The sequence below is a fragment of the Mastomys coucha genome, unplaced genomic scaffold (assembly GCF_008632895.1).
Source record: "Mastomys coucha isolate ucsf_1 unplaced genomic scaffold, UCSF_Mcou_1 pScaffold3, whole genome shotgun sequence".
NCBI classification, from domain to species: Eukaryota; Metazoa; Chordata; class Mammalia; order Rodentia; family Muridae; genus Mastomys; species Mastomys coucha.
Genome location: NW_022196909.1, coordinates 25,113,111 through 25,133,322, shown reverse-complemented (window position 1 = coordinate 25,133,322; position 20,212 = coordinate 25,113,111). Strand labels below are relative to the sequence as shown.

The 20,212-nt window shown below is 40.1% G+C and overlaps 1 protein-coding gene across 3 annotated transcripts in view; it reads left to right on the top strand.

Annotated features, from left to right (window-relative positions):
- Hace1 (HECT domain and ankyrin repeat containing E3 ubiquitin protein ligase 1) overlaps positions 1-20,212 on the top strand; it is a 124,295-nt gene that overhangs the window by 10,244 nt on the left and 93,839 nt on the right. For all 3 annotated transcript variants that reach the window (XM_031348530.1, XM_031348528.1, XM_031348529.1), the window contains exons 5-6: positions 8,708-8,783; positions 18,487-18,618. Coding sequence is in view for 2 of the 3 variants with exons in the window: in XM_031348528.1 (XP_031204388.1) it covers positions 8,708-8,783; positions 18,487-18,618 (208 nt within the window). In the remaining variant the exon portion in view is untranslated. The remainder of the gene's footprint in view (positions 1-8,707; positions 8,784-18,486; positions 18,619-20,212) is intronic.

The following is a 20,212-nucleotide window of genomic DNA, read 5'->3' as shown; positions in this document are numbered from 1 at the left end:
AAAGATGTTTGTTAACTATTTGTAGTCTTTTAAGTTTATTTGTCTACTTTTCTCTTTAAAATTGGTCTCAGATAATTTTATTAAGTTTGCAAATGATGATCATATTTCATAATTTATTGAATATTTCTGATAGTTTTCCTTTTGTAAATGGAGATTTATTATTTGTATATAATGACAGTCTATTTTATGCTTTTCTTGTTTCTTTCTCTGTTAATCTTTCCATTCTTTGGCTTATAATATAAACTGCTTATTATATAATATAACATATAATACAATTACGTATAATATATAGTATTATATAATGGTTAACATAGTATTTAATACATAGTAATATATAATACATAGTATGTTACACGATTATATAATATATAATTGTGTAATATAAACTACTTGTCTAGTTTATATTAGTGGAGGTAAATTATTAATATATAAATATTAGTACAGTCTCTAATTGTTCGAGAGTGAATTGGATGACTAATCTTTCTAGTGAACCGTAGCTCTTCTTCACTTTAGTTAATTAATTATTGGCAGTGCTGGAGATTGTACACAGTATGTTCACGTCTAGCCCCACCTTGTTTCTCATTTGACTGTTGTCTTAGTTGCTTTCCTTGTTGCCTTTATAAAGTGCTCTGACCAAGCAATTTAAGGGAGAAAGGGCTTATGTGATTCACAGCTGAGGGTTCAGTTTATCATGGTGTGAAAGTCAGAATGCTGGGAGCCAGAAGAAGCTGATGACATCACATTCATAGGCAGGAAGCAGGAGCGCTGGGTGCTGTTGCTCTGCTGCTCTGCTGCTGCTGCTCAGCGAGCGCTCTTTCTCTACCTGGGTGGGCCAGGATTTCAATCAGGGATTGGTGTTGGCATGCCCACAGCAAGTAGTGAAATCAAGATAACCCCCCCAAAGGCATGGCCAGAGGCTTAGGCAATTGCCAGTCTCACAGGCACAGCTGTGTGAAAAGCATCCTAAGTAAATGGGTTTAACAAAACACACAAGCCAACACAATACTCGTGTTTCCAAAATGTGAAATGTGAAATGAGCTGGCATATTAGCTATATTTGTTCGCCTATTCCTGATCATCCTGGCCATTATTGATTGATATCATTGCTATTGTGTGCTATTCTAGGCCCTTCCTTGCTGCTTATGGCGTTTCTTGTCTTTTCCTGCCACGTATTTCAAGTGGTGCATCTCTTTGCCTTTGTCCTGCGTTAGGTCTTTGTCAACTTGACCCAACTAAAGGCATTTGGAGAGAGAACTTCACTTGAGAAAATGCTTCAATCATATTGGCATGTAGGCAGGTCTGTGGGACATTTTCTTGATTAATGGTTGCTATGGTACGATCCTTCCTGCTGTTGGTAGTGCCACCCCCAGGGCAGATTGAAGTGGAAATGTAAGGGTTCTTTGGAGAGGTTGTGTTGGATGGTGTGTTGCTGGGGCAGACACGTGAAGGAGTGTTTTCCTGAAGTGGACACAGATGAGAGCCTGAGGCAGACTCGTGAAGAAACGTTTCACTGAAACAAACACGGGTAAATGGATGTTCTGCTAAAGCAAGCATGTGAAAGGACACATGATAAAGGATTCTTGGACAAAGACACTCATGTATTGGTCCGTCTTACATTGTGTAGTTGAGCTCCATTTGTCAGGACTCCGTAAAGAAATGCACCAAAAACCTTGTGGTGTGCCGTGGCTTCTTGCTGCTTCAGCAGACTTGGGCTGATTGGCAGAGTGACGTCAGCTGAGACACACACGTGCTGAGGTGATGAGGAAGACCTGTGGAGGACACATGATGTTTGGAGGGAGTATTAAAAGGACTCAAAGGACAGTGATAGAGGCTGAGGCTGAACTTGGCTTGCTGTACAGTGCTTATTGGTCTAGAGTCGTCACTCATCTTCGCTGAGAGAGGCACAACTGAGAACGTTTCCTGGCATTCCTGTTGGCTCTGGTCCCTCCTGCTGACTAGTGCTGAGGCTGAGGCCTGGCTGTCTCTGCTGGGTAGTGCCATTGTGGCTGATTCTTGTTTGCTGTCCTGACACTATTGAACAGGACTGCTGGTGTAGCCATGAAGTTTGTGAATGGACCAAGCTGCCACTGCTGACTGTGAACTGAACTGCACAGATGGGATCTGCTCCAAAGAACCTTTCTAAACAGGTCCATTCCTTGCCCCCCCATCCTTTCTTCTTTTCTACTACCTCTTCTGGGTGGTGGGCTAGAAAGGAGGTTAAAGTGTTTAGGAACCATCATTAAAAATATGGTTTGAAAAAATTGTTACAGCAGATGGTCCTGGGTTGTATAAGATATAAATGATACCAATATAAACTATCATTTTGGTAGCATTCCATAATCCAGCAGGATTTTAGTAAGCATATATCATTTGCTTATTAAGAAAATAAAAAATCTTTTCACATACAGTTTAAAATCCATTTTTGGTCTAGGATTTGAGGAATTTAGATTTATAAATCTTTTTCAAAGATTGTAAATTTTCTTTGTCAAGTCTACTTTCCTATTGTGTGTCTTTTGATTAATCTTAGATATTTTTATTTTCTGAACAGGCATTGTATGTAATTGAAGTGGTTACATACATGAAATGGCTATGGAGATAAAATTATCCATTCCATTAGCTTGAGGCCAATGTTTTTGCATATAAATATATATATATATATATATATATATGTATATATGAACCAAGAAGATAATGAACCATAATTAAATCTAGGTCGGGTAGGAGAAAGCTATAGTATTTGTATTAAAGTCTCTTTGATTGTCCCACTTAATGAGGGACACTTAATGAGCCAATTTAACTATGCACTAATTGATAAATACTGAGATACCAAGTAAGCAACTATTTGAACATTAGGTATGTTGTTATGGACACAGCTGAAGACACAATTATTAGTTACTATTAAAATACATTGATTATATTGGTAGGATAATGATAGATTTTTCTTGAATGGTTATATATCTTAGTGTGCTTTTGAACAGCTACAGAGGAAAGGACAGACAGCTTGGTGCAGGGGAGGGATTAAAGAGTTCTTTTAGACACAATATGTGAGGACCAAGGTGCCAGACTCAAAAGACAGAATGGTCTTGTTCCTCTAGAAAGACTGTTCGAGTACAGTGCTTCTGAAATAAAGCCTTTTAAGTAGAACGTACAAAGTACTTTTGATCATTATCGTCAACAGTAATTGAAAATACATTAGCATTTTAAAGATAGAGAAATAGGGCAGGTAATGCATAATTCACTTAGCAGTCAGCAAGATGAAAAGGTGCAGACAGTCTTGGATGCCTTTTTACCCCTGTTTTGTTTTTTATTTTTTTATTAACATTTCAAATGATATCTCCTTTCCCTGTTTCCCTTCCAGAAAAAAGAAAAAAGCCCTTGTCCCCACACACTCACAAACCCACCCTCTCCTGCTTACTGGCCCTGGCATTCCCCTACACTGGGGCATAGAACCTTCACAGAACCAAGGGCCTCTCCTCCCATTGATGACCTACTTGGCCATCCTCTGCTACACACATGCTGCTGGAGCCATGAGTCCCCTCAAGTGTACTCTTTCGTTGGAGTTTTAGTCCCTGGGAGCTCTGAGGGTACTAGTTAGTTCATATTGTTGTTCGTCCTAAGGGGCTGCAACCCTCAGCTCCTTGGGTCATTTCTAGCTCCTTCATTGGGGACCTTGTACTCAGTCCAATGGATGGCTGTGAGCCTCTACTTCTGTATTAGTTGGGTAGTGTCAGAGCTTCTCAGGAGACAGCTATATCAGGCTTCGATCAGCCAGCACTTGCTGGCATCCACAATAGTGTATGGGTTTGGTGATTGAAAAATGGAAAGGATTCCCAGGTGGAGCAGTCTCTGGATTGTCCTTCCTTCAGTCTCTGCTCTATAGTTTGTCTCCACAACTCTTTCCATAGGTATTTTGTTCCCCCTCTAAGAAGGATCTTCTTGAGTTTCTTGTGGTTTGTGGATTGTATTTTGGGTATTCCGATCTTCTGGGCTAATATCCACTTATCAGTGAGTGCATATCATGTGTGTTCTTTTGTGATTGGGTTACCTCACCCAGGATGATATTCTCCAGATCCATCCATTTGCCTAAGAATTTCATAAATTCATTGTTTTTAATAGCTGAGTAGTACTCCATTGTGTAGATGTGCCACATTTTCTGTATCCATTCCTCTGTTGAGGGACATCTAGGTTCTTTCCAGTTTCTGGTTATTATAAATAAGGCTGCTATGAACATAGTGGAGCATGTGTCCTTATTGCATGTTGGAGCATCTTCTGTGTATATGCCCAGGAGTGGTGTAGCTGGGTCCTCTGGTAGTAAGTACTATGTCCAGTTTCCTGAGGAACCGCCAAACTGATTTCCAGGGTGGTTGTACCAGCTTGCAATCCCACCAGCAACGAAGGAGTGTTCCTCTTTCTCCACAACCTCTCCAGCATCTGCTGTCACCTGAGTTTTTTATCCTAGCCATTCTGACTGGTGTGAGGTGGAATCTCAGGGTTGTTTTGATTTGCATTTCCTTGATGACTAAGGATGTTGAACATTTCTTTAAGTGCTTCTCAGCCATTCAGTATTCCTCAGTTGAGAATTCTTTGTTTAGCTCTGTACCCCATTTTTTAATAGGGTTATTTGGTTCTCTGGAGTCTAACTTCTTGAGTTCTTTGTATACCTTGGATATTAGCTCTCTATCAGATATAGGGTTGGTAAAGATCTTTTCCCAATTTGTTCGTTGCCGTTGTGTTCTGTTGACAGTGTCCTTTGCCTTACAGAAGCTTTGCAATTTTATGAGGTCCCATTTGTCAATTCTTGATCTTAGAGTATAAGCTATTGGTGCTCTGTTCAGGAAATTTTCTCCTCTGCCCATGTGCTTGAGGTTCTTCCCTACTTTCTTTTCTATTAGTTTCAGCGTATCTGGTTTTATGTGGAGGTCCTTGATCTTCTTGGACTTGAGCTTTGTACAAGGAGATAGGAATGGATCGATTTGCATTCTTCTACATGCTAACCTCCAGTTGAGCTAGCACCATTGGTTGAAAATGCTGCCTTTTCCCCACTGGATGGTTTTAGCTCCTTTGTCAAAGATCAAGTGACTGTAGGTGTGTGGGTTCATTTCTTAAGCTGTACTGCAGAGCAATTGTGATAAAAACTGCATGGTATTGGTCCAGTGGCAGGCAGGTGGATCAGTGGGATAGAATTGAAGACCCAGATGCCTTTCTTTTGTCTACCAAGAATACTTGTGACATTCAGTACTTAAATATTTTATTTTTTATTGCTTATTGAATGGTTGGCTTGTACAATATGGAGGTCCTTACTGAGTGTTTGCTAGATGACTCAAGTATTCAATACTTCTGGGGCTACTGGTATTTTCCAAAATAGCTTTTTATGTGGCCTGCAAGGTGCCTATGATCCAGCCAGATGACCTGAGTTCAGTCCTTGGTTCCCACCTGATGGAAAGGCAGAAGGGACTCGTACAAGAACTCCTCTGACTTTCAAAGGCAGGCCATGGCATACACACACATGGTAAACAAAAATATAATAAAAGAAAAAGAAGCCTTGAAGGAGGTTTCCTCCTTTAGTAGCCGGGCAGTGGTGGCGCATGCCTTTAATCCCAGCACTTGGGAGGCAGAGGGATGCAGATCTGAGTTTGAGGCCAGCCTGGTCTGCAGAGTGAGTTCCAGAACAGAGAAACCTTATCTCAACAAACAAACAAACAAGTGTTTTACTATATAATTGAAGTATGAAATCAAATTTGCCCACACTGAAGTGTAAATCATATAAGAATTTTGTCCATTTAGCTGGTTTAGTTTGGTTTCTTTTGCTTCCCTTAACTGTTCCTGTCAGGTGGATAGGATTATATATATGGACAGTGTTTATCTATTGGCCTGCTCTATCAGGTGGACAGCGTGTATCTGTTGGCCTGGTCTACCAGATTGACAGTGTGTATCTGCTGGCTTGTTCTGTTGGGTGAACTGACAGTGTGTATCTGCTGGCTTGTTCTGTTGGGTGAACAGTGTGTATCTGTTGGCCTGTTCTGTCAGGTGGACAGTGTGTATCTGTTGGCCTGTTCTGTCAGGTAGACAGTGTGTATCTGTTGGCCTGTTCTGTCAGGTGGACAGTGTGTGTGTTCTGTCAGGTGGACAATGTGTATCTGTTGCCTTGCTCTGTCAGGTGGACAGTGTGTATATGTTGGCCTGTTCTGTCAGGTAGACAGAGTTCATTTTGTTTTGCTGTATGTTTGTTCAGTGCTGACCACTTGTGATCCGTGTGTGAGCTCATATCTGTAGGACTGCTTCTCTCTCAGCAGGCATTGCCCACCTGAAGCTTGCTCTTCATCTACGGGGGAGACTGTTTGGAACGGCTGTCTCATTGTCATGTCACCTGGTGTTGGCACTATGCTGTTCTTTTTTAGGCAATCATATTGTTGAGATTCATAGGTGTATCTTCCTTGATATATGTGGAAAACATTGTCACACGGCAGGTGTTCTGGTCTTAAGGCTTATACAGTCTCTCTGCCCTGGCTGTATGGTTTTTCCCTAACTCAGAGATATACGAGTTTTGCATATGTATCTGTTGGGGTTGGATATTAGTCACTTAATAGAGCTGTCATGTGTGTTTCTTATGATTATGCTTATTATGAATTTCTAAGATCTTTGTTATTACAATGTTTTAGATAAACTGTAAATATTGGAACTTCAACATCTATTCTCAGCTCTATTTTCCATTTCTTTGAGTGTAATTAAGATTTTTAAATGAGATTTAACCTTGTTTCAAGTGCAAAAAACAAAATGAGAAAAGCAGTTATTTTGTAGTGCTAGTTATTTATTTACTCACAAGTTGAATGTTTATTAATAATCACTTAATAAAGTTTTATTGAGAATTTCAGTGTAATTGGCTATGTTTGTCACTTACTTGATTAAACAATTATTCATGACATAAAAATGTTGTTGAACTAGTTGATTAAATATATGCTATGTACTGTATATATCATATACTGTGTGATAATACTCTATATACCATATACTGTATGATAATACTGTATGTATTATATAATACATACATGATATACTTTATTATGCTTTAGTATAAGATTATTCTTAACTTCATGTCCGAGGTTGCATCACAGTTTCTGAATTCAGTACTGAATACATATCAGTTACCTCTGTCTGCCTTATAATTTGATTGCCATATGAGGGATATCCGTAGAAAATGAATCTTTATTAAGTATGTGATTCCATACTTTCAGGAATCATGAACAGGAATCTTAATGTAGGTGAATTTAAGATAATTACTGGATGGAGCTAGGAATGGATCGAGTTGGGAGGGAGTCCTATGAGCAAAGTAAAGTAGGTGGCAGGCAGTTCCGAAGTGCACAGAGGACTTATTTGAGTAGACAACTCAGCGTCAGGGGTAGAGAATGGAACAAGCTCCCAGCTCTACTAGACAGTAATGACTGTTAGAAAACACAAGCACAAACCAAGATGCTGGCTAGGATGTGGAGAACGTGGAACACACGTAGGTGGCAGTGCAAAGCGGTAAAGCTGCTGGGAAGAGCAGTGTGGTAGTGCCTCAGGCTCTTACCAATAGGATTGCGTGCGACTTAGCCACTTCATGTCTAGATACACTCAAGTCAAAAGCAGGGTCTGAAAAGTACATGTTACATATAGACCAACATTGTGTATAATGGTAAGATGTGGCAGTGGCTGAGTACCTATCAGCTGATGAATGGATAGGGAAAATTTGATTTATACAAATAACAGAATAGTTTTCAATCTTAAGAGGAAAGAATTTCTGATGTGCCGAAACATAGATAAGTCTTGAAGACTTTATGATAAGTAAGATACCATATAGAACTGTACACTTAAAAATGGTTAAGATGAGCATGGCTTTAGTCTCAGTACTTCAGAGGCAGAAGCAGGAGATCTTCATGAGTTTGAGGCCAACCTGGTCTACATAGTGAATTCCAGGCCAGCCAGCCAGGGCTGTGTATTGAGACCTTGTCTCAGAGAATTAATCAACCAATGAACCAATCAACCAACCAAAGATGGTTTAAGATGATAAATTTTATGTTAGATATATTTTACCACATAATATAATGAAAAAATGTGGGTAGAGAGGGGTACATATATATGCAGTTTACAAATTCTGATTACATATTTTAATCTTACTGGAGATCAAACCCAGGATCGAACATGCTAAGCAAGAGCTTTGACAGCATGTTATTCCCAACCTTGTTTGTGTTACAATTTTTCTTATTATTTTAGACATTTTGTAATAAAAAAAGTAGAGATAACAACATTGTGGTATTTGCTGTGTCTATTGCCAGTCCATTAGATGTATATGTTTTAAAATTCAAATAAGATTGCTATTCCATTTAGTTAGCTGAAGCTAGAAATTTCTAGTAATTTGATATGCTTAGTAAAGTTAAAAATTCATCAGCAGTCTGAAGGATAAACTTGTCCCAATGAAATGGAAAAAACAATCCAAACCAAAGTGGATTGTGTCATTTCTTTAATCTGTTATTTGGGTCATAAAAACAATTTTGTATTTTATTTCATAATAGTATTTATTTGTATACTAGAGGTAGTCTGAAATTTTAGAGAGTGCTACTATATAATATTGATATTTGTAGTTTAATGTTGGTTATATTTAGTATTTTGGTGAAATAGTTGTCATTGTACATTTCCTATTGTAGTTATCTGTTACTGTCTTTTCTTTTCAGACAGAAGAAATGCATGAGTAAATTACTGGAGTACAGTGCGGATGTCAACATTTGTAATAACGAAGGCCTTACAGCAGTATGTGCTATCAGTTTTATTTGAGTAAATTACTGGAATACAGTGTGGATGTCAACATTTGTAATAACAAAGGCCTTACAGCAGTATGTGCTATCAGTTTTATTTCAGATTAAGACGATACTCTAGAAAAAATGGTGAATGTGCTGCAGATGCAAATTGTAATCCCAGTGTTTTTTTTGACTTACATCTGTAAAATACCTGTGAAGTATACAGCAAGAAGTTTATTAAGAAAAGTGATGTTCGTGTTGATCTCAGCTTTGATTTAGGTTCATAGCTTTGATTTATTTTGAAGCCTTATTCTTGTTTTTGTTAGTGACTTTCAAGGGAGTTTTCCTGTTATTACCAGCTAGGCTGGGCATGATGGCATGTGCTTTTAATCCTAGCACTTGGGGGGTGGGGGCGGGGTTGGGGCAGGGGCAGGGACAAGGGCAGGGGCAGTTTTCAAGTGTTGTGTTAGTGACTTAGTATAGGGTGGGCTCAGTCATGAGTATTATACAGTCTCTGTAAGTCCTGAGACAGTCTAGATTTTGTATATATTAGCAGTATGATAGCGTCTACTCTGTAAGGCAATCTTGCATTTAGAATACAGAATGCTTAGAGATGCAGGATGTAGAAGAGTTATAAAACTTAGAACTGACACAGATCTTTCTTTAGTACAGCAAGTTGAGGCAAGATAACATGTTCACTGCAATCATATTTTATTTATTATTATTATTATTTTGTATTTTCCAGACAGGGTTTCTCTGTGTAGCCCTGGCTGTCCTGGAACTCACTCTGTAGACCAGGCTGGCCTCGAACTCAGAAATCCACCTGCCTCTGCCTCCCAAGTGCTGGGATTAAAGGCATACGCCACCACCTCCTGGCTATTTATTTATTTATTATTTATTTACTTTTTGCAATCATATTTTAATTGCATAACTTTGTATCTGCCAACTTTTCTTCATTCCTGAGCTCTCAAGGAAGATAGATTAGAAAATATTTTATTATTATAATTAAGTACATTGTAGCTGTCTTCAGACACACCAGAAGAGGGCATCAGATCTCATTATGGGTGGTTGTGAGCCACCATGTGGTTGCTGGGATTTGAACTCAGGACCTTCGGAAGAGCAGTCAGTGCTCTTACCCACTGAGCCATCTCACCAGCCCAGAAAATATTTTATTTTGTGATTTTGCAGGGCTTCTGTGTGGGCTCTTGGCATTCTTCCTCTTAAGTTTCCCACTTCAAGCATCTGGTCTTCTTAGGAAATGCTTTTCAGTTTTTTGATAGTTATATGCCTCTGTAATTGAAGATTGCTTGGAAGTATTCTTTCTGGTTTTAGATGAGACCACATTACCTTTTGGAACCAAATCTTCTCCTTCCGTCTATCTTTCCACTTGTTTCTTCATGTGTAAGCACAGGTCTCATGTCTGTCCAACAGTCCTTGCAATTTTAGTTAACTTTTCAAAATCTACTTTTGACTGAATATGGTTCATATCTATTCCTCTCTTCTGTTTTTGTTTTTTTTTTTTTTTTTTTTTTTTGTTTTGTTTTGTTTTGTTTTTTTGAGACAGGGTTTCTCTGTGTAGCCCTGGCTATCCTGGAACTCACTCTGTAGACCAGGCTGGCCTTGAACTCAGAAATCTGCCTGCCTCTGCCTCCCAAGTGCTGGGTTTAAAGGTGTGTGTCACCACTGCCAGGCATCTCTATTACTCTTTTCTTTGCATAGCATTTTGTTTTGTAGTTAATGATTACCTATCAAATATTGAGGTAACTGTAGAATATAGACTTGCAGTAGATAATATGCAACAATCCTTTGTACATTTTCCCCAGTTTTCCTAAGCCTTTTATAAAACTATAATAAGATCCTACAACCAGGATATGGATACAGTTCATCTTACTGAGATTTCTCCAGTTTTATTTACAGGCGTGTTCGTATGTATTCAATTCTGTGCACTATTACCTGTGGTTTATGTGGTTACCACCACAGTAATAGTTTGCAGATTTCTAGTACCACAAAAAGTTCTTGCTGTCTCCTTCATGCGCCACACTCAACCTTCGACAGCTATTCTCTCCATTTCTAAATTCTGTCATTTCAAGGATGCTAATTAGACAGATCCTACTATACTGAAGTATCCAGTGAAATAATCACAAATACCAACAAAAATCTTTTGGCACAGTAAAGCACAAAAATATTTCTTAGAAACTATCCAGTGAAACAATCACAAACAGAACAGGTAACATTATTTATATAAATCATCAAAATATAACAATTCTAAAAGGATGTATTCAGTGGGGACAGTCAGTCAAGGCTAGTGGCATACTTCTAAGAGCAGATTTATAAATCTTTATGGTCAGTGCTCTTACTTGCTGAGCTAACTCTCCAGCCCCATATGGTCAATTTTTATTTAACATCTAATGCTCAATTCTTTGTAAATCTTCAATTCATAAATTTAAACTATTTTTAACTCTTTCTAATTAAGGCTTCCTTTACTATATACCAAAACCCACCTCTGATGACACACATGTAGCCATATGAAATTTTATTGTTGGGAAAGTTTTTATCTATCATAATAGCTTTGTAAATGATTTAAAAAGTAAAGCATTGGTTTCCTTGGGGATAAGGTCATATTAGTGACCCCCATCTCAAAGGATGGTTTCTTATCCATTATTCTTGCTTAAGATCTTAGCCTAGGCTATCCAGGACATGTAAGTAAGAAAAGGAATGAGAGAAAACAAAACAGATTGATTGCCATGAGAACTGTGGCTCAGTATTTTTTCTCTGGCGAAGATTTCCACAACCAATTCCAGGAGGCCTTCCCCTTTTGAGGTCAACCACCTCAAGTCTGTGTCACACAGACTTGTGACAAGAGTCTGGAGGTGGTGTGGCATCTCTCCCTTTTTTATTTTTTAATTGAAGCTCATAAATATCTCTTTTTCAAAATGGAGGAAGAGACTAGTCAGAAGATGACTGGAAAGATAAGAAGAAGAAGAATTATTCCTGTAGCCATGGTGACAACGATGATCCAATGTAGCCAACTAACAGGGTTTAATGGCCGTAAACCAGAGTTAATAGACCGAGCTACATCTTTTATATCAGTAGATTCAACACGGGCTTTGCTCATAGAGGAGATTTGGGCCTGTAACAGAGCCATATCATGTGATACCACTGTCTCTCCAAATTCCCAACAAATGATTTTTAGTAAAATTCCAATTATGACTTTCATTATAAAGTAATGGCATTGCACTTATGTACTGAAAGCTGGCATGGCACTTGGCAGACAGCTGAATTTTAATATTTAATACTACTTGTTCACTTGTAATTTTTAATCTATAATTTGTTGTCTTGCAAGTGTTAAAGAGACATTTAAGTCATTAGCAAAATGTGCAGTCTTCATCTCTGAGACTAAGGCGACTGTTGAGACTGTCAGTGAAGTGAGGACGGCTACTAACGTGCTTTGGTCTAATCAGCTATTAACTCTCTTAAGCAGTCTCAGGATAGCTAATTTCTTTTTGTCTCTTTGCACATGATTACTTGACAAACTACAACCAACAGTAACCAACAGCATCCAACCATCAACTGGCTATCCAGCCCCAACTACCAGGGTTCTAGCACTTATATATCTGAAAAGTTTTTAGGATCCCAAATGTCACACACTTGCAAAAACTATCTGCAGCTGGCAAAATCATGTTCTTTTAGAGCACTAGGCAAATTCTAGATAAAGTCCCTGAGCAGTGTGCTCAAGAGCCATCAAGGCTGCAGCAGACCCCTCCTTCCTGCCCCAGCCTGCAGCCATAAGAAGCCACTACAGGAGCTGTCAAAATGGCAGTATCTGTCAAAACACCCTTGCCTCCATCCTGCTGCTGTCATGAGGAGCAGTCCGCAGTAGCAGCTCCTCCTCTCCATCCTCTGGGAGTAGTCCACAGAGATGGTGCGCTTAGCCAGAGCTGCCTGTGGCCAAAGGACTTACTATCCTAACCCATGTTCTGATGCAGGGAAAGGGAGATGAAAAAAAAAAGAAAGCCACCAATCCCCAAGCGTGAAACCCCATCAATCCCTGAGCTTCTTACAAAACCCCACCGGTTCCTGAGCATGACAACTCACCAGTCCCCGAGCTCCCCAATCTCAGAACTTGAAATCCTGCCAATCCTCAATCTGGAAATCTCTGCCCAAGAAATCCTGTATAAGCCCTGCCCTTTGTTCTTTTCCTTGCTGTCTGTCCCCAGGAGCAGAGGTAGCCACTCCTGGATGTGTCTCTCCACATGGACCCTCCAAATCTCTTTGATGAGATTTGCTGCCTGGTGTAACTCTCATCTGAAGAAAAGAAGCAGTGAAGAGAATGGAGCAGGGCTCAGTCTCCTGAGTGCCTCAGCTCAGCTGGGATACCTCCCTGGGAGCCCAGGGCCCATGCTGAGGACGCTTCTGGGCTCCTGTGTCTCAGGATGCCCTTCTAGTGGGGGGAGTCCTCCCCTCAGAGCTGTGTGCTTTCTGGGCTTCCTTCCATCTGAGCAGGAACACTTACATAGTCCCTGCTGTAAAGCACCCACACCTGGGATAAAGCAAAAACATTCCCGTAACATTTCTGTGCTTTAAAAGACACCAAAATTCTCACTAGTCCCTTCTTTTGCCCTCCCTTGCCTGTTTTTATTCATCTTTCTAAAATGCATTCCATATCTTTTATGTTCTTAATAAAGTCCCGAGGGAGTGTCTTAGAGAAATTTGTGTCTTCTGTATGCTGAGTTGATTGGATTCTAGGTCCTCTGCTTGGTATTCAGAGTGTTTCTTATTCCTTCTCCTCGTCATCCCTGTAGAGATTTCCATCTTTCTTTCCTGCACATGTACTTGTGTGAGGGTGTTTGATCCTTTGGAACTGGAGTTGTGAGCTGCCATGTGGGTGCTCGGAATTGAACCAGGTTGTTTGGATAAACAGGCAGCTCTCTTTTACCATTGAGCCGTCTCGATAGCTGAGCACATCTTTTGATAGTTTACTCAGGAGATCATTGGGTGATAATTTTTTTGCTATTCTGTATATCTGAGTTTGGCTCTGAATTTGTTATTTGATAATTCAAAATAAAATTCTAGGTTGGACAGAATAGTTTTTCCTTATTATGTTCAGAGTATTGCTTTGCTGTGTTCAGGTTTTCTGTTTTTAAGTTGGGTGCCAATTTGCTTCTTGATTCTTTATATGAAACTTGCTTTTGTTGTTGCTTTTGTTGTTGTTGTTGTTTTTTTTCTAAAAAGTATGTAATCTACTTTGTCCTGAACATTCTAAAATTTCACGATATTTCTTCTTTGTATGTTTTATCCATTTGCTTCATAATACTAGACACTGTTAACATAGAAACCCTTGGGATAGGACCTCAGGACAATGCTGCCTTAATTTTGACTTGGATGATTTCTTCATCCCGTTCTGTAACTCTTACTGTTTGGATATTAAACCTCTCAGATGGGTCAATTTTAGTAAAGTACCACTTTCTCTTCTATTGTATCTCCAGTTCTTTCTCTGTGCTGTTGGTGGACTTCTTCAACATACTCTTCTCAGTTTCCTTTTGATTTTTCATGTCCCTGTCACAATATTGATTTCTGAAAAGTCTTTTTACACTTTCCTTTGCAAAAATTAGTATAACATTCTTTCTTTTTTTTTTTTTTTTTTTTTTTTTTTTTTTTTTTTTTGGTTTTTCGAGACAGGGTTTCTCTGTGTACCCCTGGCTGCCCTGGTACTCACTCTGTAGACCAGGCTGGTCTCGAACTCAGAAATCCGCCTGCCTCTGCTTCCCAAGTGCTGGGATTAAAGGCATGCGCCACCACTGCCCGGCCAACATTTTTTTTTAAAAGGGTACACTTAGTGTGTTTTTCTCTGGGAGTATTAAAATGTTTTTCAATATTCATAGTTACATTTTTCTTTCACTTTTAGGTTTTGTTTTTGCTTGTTTTATATGTTGTGTTTCAAAGTAAATGCAGAAGAAAGCAGTTTAAAAGCCAACTGCAGTTTAAAAGCCAACTGCATTCATGTTTATTACTTGAGGCTTCAGAGTAGGGAGGTCTGTTTGGATATTTGTCTGTGAAACCCTCTCTTGCTGGTGTTGCTTTCCTTAGGTTGTTAACTTCTGAGCCGGTCCCACTTCTTAGAGAAACTATCAAAAAGATGTTAGCACTCTAGGTGGTGTCTAGAGAAGACTGTAGGAGGCTCAGTATTTAGGATGTATACTTGTATCCAATCTTCTTTGAAAAATATGTTATGTGCTTTTGATTCCATGTGATTAGTATCTGTAATCTACAGATCTCTTAGTTTTCAACTCTCTTCTAATATTTTGTCAAATTAATGAGGGTTCTTTCCTGTCTTTGTAAAGTTGGTAGGTGATAGGGATCCCAGAGTCTTAGGTTGTGTTAAATAGATTTTTCAGCTGAAGGGTTTTTAGTTCCATCTTTTAATCCAGGAGACCCATATGGATTACCAGTTCTGAAGCCATTGAGGGGTTCTGTGGTTTAAAATAGATGCCGCCTTTTTCTTTTTTAAAATTTATTTTTAAAGATTTATTTTTATGCTGTACCTATTAGATGTTTTACCTGCATGTATGTACCATATGTATGCCTGGTCCCATTGGAGGCTAGAAGATGGAATTAGATTCATTGGAACTGGAGTTGGTTATGAGCCACATGTGGCTGCTTAGAACTGAATCTAGAGCCTCTGCAGGAGCAGTATATGCTCAACCCTGAGCCACCTCCCTAGCCTGTTCACATGCCACCTCCCTAGACTGCTCACATGCCACCTCTCTAGCCTGCTCACACGCCACCTCTCTAGCCTGCTCACACGCCACCTCTCTAGCCTGCTCACATGCCACCTCTCTAGCCTGCTCACATGCCACTTCTCTAGCCTGCTCACATGCCACCTCTCTAGCCTGCTCACATGCCACCTCCCTAGCCTGCTCACATGCCACCTCCCTAGCCTGCTCACATGCCACCTCCCTAGCCTGCTCACATGCCACCTCCCTAGCCTGCTCACACGCCACCTCCCTAGCCTGCTCACACGCCACCTCCCTAGCCTGCTCACACGCCACCTCTCTAGCCTGCTCACACGCCACCTCCCTAGCCTGCTCACATGCCACCTCCCTAGCCTGCTCACATGCCACCTACTTAACTTAGCTTTGCTCTTACTTGCTTAGGATTCTCATTTAGGTTCTGACATGACAATACATATAATCAGGCAAGATGAAATATAATATCTTCTTTCTAGCTTCCAAAACTTCCATTTCTCCCTTATCTTTATGGGCAGGTTCTTTAAAAAACTGCTCTTTTACTGTTACTTTAGAGGGACTGCAGTTAAGCTGGTAGATAAATGTAATCAGTCTGCACTTGGAAGACAAGTAATTGTATCTTAATATTTGTAATGAAAAAAATGAAGTGAAAAATACATACTTAGTCTGAAATTGTTTGCTCCTCACCCCATTTTTTAAAAAACTTTTATTGGCTCTTTGCTTCTCTCCATACCCCAGTTTTTAGTGCCGAGGCTTGAACTTGAACTTGGAGCCTTATATGTGCTAAGTAGATGAGCCATAGCAGTGGTTCTCAACCTGTGGCTCATGACCCCTTGGGAGGCCTGTGCAATGTAGGCTGCCTATCATATTTACATTATGATTCATAGCCATAGCACAGTTACAGTTATGAAGAGGCAACAAAATGATGTTAAGGTTGGGAGTCAGCACATGAGGAGCTGTGTGAAATGGTCCCAGTGTTAGGAAGGTTGAGAACCACTGTGGCACAGTGTGAGTTTCTGTGCTGCCTACTTATTGTCACCGTGACAGAAATCAGAATCACTGGCAAGAAGGAATCTCAGCTAAGGATTCCAGTACATACTCTTTGCCACCACATCCTTGCTCCAGCTCCAAAACTTGCTTTTTCCTCCCTCCCCTTTCTTCCTTTCAAGTCCTTCTATGTACCCCTCCCTAGTATTCTTCAAATCCATGGCCTCCTTTCTCACAGTTGTTATTGTATGCATGTATGTGTAGGTATACACACATATACTCAAAATGATCCTGGGGCAGCAGCGTGTTCTCAGATACTTACCCAGATGTTTTGGGCTCTCGAATGAAAGGCATACACACAGGTTTTATATTTTTATATTCTGGGCCACTTTTTAACCTCCATGTGTCTAATCCACCTCCTCCCGCTCTGGTATTCCCAAGTCATTACTTACTAAAATCTATGTTTTTATCTTTGCTGCCCAGGACCCAGTCAGGCAGTCCTCTTGGGGCCTGCTCTGGCTCCTACACGTCAGCTAAGCTCTCTGACTCACACCTTTTCAGACATACCACCTCCTTTCCTCACTGTTTCCCAGCATGGCCGGTCTCCTCCCTTCTTCCTCTGTTCCTTGCCCTGGAATCCCAAAAGTCCAGCCTCTGCCTGCTCTGCCCAGCCATTGGCTGCAGCATCAATCAAAACCAACTGGAGGCAGGGTCCCTCAGTGTCTTGCGGACATGTGGATTCTCTTGCAATTTTGGGGACCCAAATTAACATAATATAAGCAGCATTAGACCAACCTCCCCACATTTGCATATATGCAAGCAACAACAACACATACACATGTGCACACATGCACAAAACCTGTTCAGTCCATTTAGTGTTGCTTGTCTGTATGTTTTCAGGGCTGATCATTTGGCATTGGACTACCTGTATTGGTGGATTACCTTTACTGTTTCTCACTTGACTCCATTGCTTCTATTTCTTGGTGTTTGAGGTCCAGCATGTTTTTGATTAGTGATTAATATGGAGGGTGCAGCCCACTGCAGATGGTAGGCCTGTAAGTGAGCAGGGCAGGGGAAGCAGGCCAGCGAGCAGCGTTCTTTCATGGTCTGTGCTTGGGTTCCTGCCTCCAGGTTCCTGCCTCCAGGTTCCTGCCTGGGTACCTGTCCTGACTTCCTTTAGTGATGGACTGTGATGTGGAACTACAAACCAAATAATTCCATTTCCATTTCATGTTGCTTTAGGTAGGTATTTTATTACAGGAAAAGAGAAGAAGCATTTTGAGACATGCTTTCTCTGTATAGCCCTGGCTGTCCTGGAACTTGTTCTGTAGACCAGGCTGGCCTCTCCCTGTGCCATCCCAGGGTTATAAGGTGTGTTCCTGACACTGAGATTCTTGTCATTTAGGCTAGACTCACTTGTACTGTGTTGCTAAGGCTGGTCTTGGATTCCTGATCTGCCTGCTCCTACTTACCTGGTGCTAGGATTACAGGGTTGGTCCACCCAGCTTCCTCGTTTGTTGCTAGTTGGAAATTTTTAGTATTATCTTTTAGTTCTATAGGTTTTTATATTTCTTTTAAAATTTGTTACTTTTTTATTATTAATGTAGGATATATTTGCTCTTATAACTTCAAGAACTGTGTTGTTTTATTTATATATACACTTCCTTCTGGGAAAGGAAGAATACTAACCTATTTTCTGTAGCAATAAGCTGTTAGAGGCCAGTGCAGCTAAGGAGCAGAGAAGCTGGTGACCTAAGCCTGGGATACGTACTGTATTGAGTCCTTTGATTCTTGATTTTGTAATATATGGTGGCAGGGCTAGCCAACATCTTGATACATGTGTATTTCTCACTTAAAAACAGAGAAAAGCTATTACAGTATCTTTAGTTTGAATGTGTGCTCAGTAGAGAAGTAGCCCTCTTCATAGACTGACTTTTAATGAGACTACCTTACACCAATGCTAATAATAAACTGGCTTTGCAGATACACTGGCTGGCTGTGAATGGGAGGACAGAGCTACTCCACGACCTCGTGCAGCACGTCACGGATGTGGATGTGGAGGACGCAATGGGGCAGACAGCGTTACATGTAGCCTGCCAGAACGGGCACAAAACGGTAAAGCCCTCCATGAAGATGTTAGGGAGTGCATGCACTGTTTTAAAAGTGTTTGAACTCAGGAGCAGGCTTCGTTTTCCATACTTGGGAACATGCTGCATTATCGTGAAATACTACTTTCTATTTTGTATGGACTTCTGATTAACAGTCTGGGCAGAGGGAATAGTCAGTAGTGCTGTGGCCTTTGTTCAGAATAATTATAATTTTGATGTTACTTCTGATTCTATTTTAAATAAATGACTACTACATTTTTAGTGTGTAATTATGTGTATTTTACGCAGTTATGTTTAATCTCAGTTTTAACAAGTACCACATTTTTATTAAGTATCAATTATGCAATTGGTGTGTAAGGTGAATATTGATACTGCTTTTTAATGTTTTCAGTTGGATTATCATAGTTCTGTTTTCTCCACATGATGGAAGTAACTTTCTGTTGGCACATTTCTTTTGCTATTTTTCTGGGTTCTTATTCCTCTACCTCCCTTGCACCCTGATTCCACTCTAATCCCACCCCCCCAACACTAGGTATTAGACAAAGAAGGCTAGAGGGGAAGGGCTCGCAGATCTATCTCTGTCAGCCAACAGAATAGACTACTTCCTGCTCATTAGGGCAGCTAGGTTCCTTGGGGCAAGCCCAGTCTTTGTCTTCAGGATATCTTCAACTCCCCTCTTCTGTCAAACGCTGTCTTCAGGATATCTCCAACTCCCCTCTTCTGTCAAACGCAACAGCAGCAACCTGGAGCTGCAGGGCATCAGCTTTCATAGGCACTCTCAGGGCTTTCTCAAGTACACTCTCTAGAGTCCTCAATTTAACTATCTGCAGCTGACAAAAATCACACCTCTGCTAGTGACCTCCTGCATAGGCAAGCCACATTCACCTGATGTGAGACAGCCATTTATCCCACACCTGAGATTAATGCAAAACTGCATTCATACAACATTACTGGGCTTATAAAGGAACCAAAGTTGTCAGTACTTTGTTAGATTTCTGTAACTTTCCTGTCACCGTCATGTAGACAGTTATCTGGTGATAGCTTTTTCAATAGGAAACTACTGCTTTGTATACAGATGGAAAGCATAAGGTCTTAGACTGTCTTTCTGATTTACTGTATTTCCTGTTCTGTTTTTGCTGGTTTTTCTTTCACATTTAATCTTGATGATAGAATATAATCTTTATTTGCTAAGTAACCATAAACAAAAGTCATTACCAGTAACAAAAAAGTGCTTATTTGTACATTTGCATACAGGTACATACTTTTATTTATTTTATTTTTTGAGACATGAACTCACTATGTGACTGATAGGGAGCTCCCTCTGTAGACGAGGCTTATCTTGAATTTACAGTAATTTTGTTTGTCTCTTGAGTGGTGGAATTGCAGGTGTGACTACATGGTCAGTTTGCATATTTATTTATTTATTTATTTATTTATTTATTTATTGGTAACTCTCAGTCTTATCTATTTTGTTGGAAAACAGTGTTGGGATTTAGATGCATTTCTCTGTGTGTGTGTGTGTGTGTGTGCATGCACGCTTGTATACACATAAGCCCGCATGGCCTTGAGTGTTACTCCTTAAGCCAGCATCCCCTACTTAC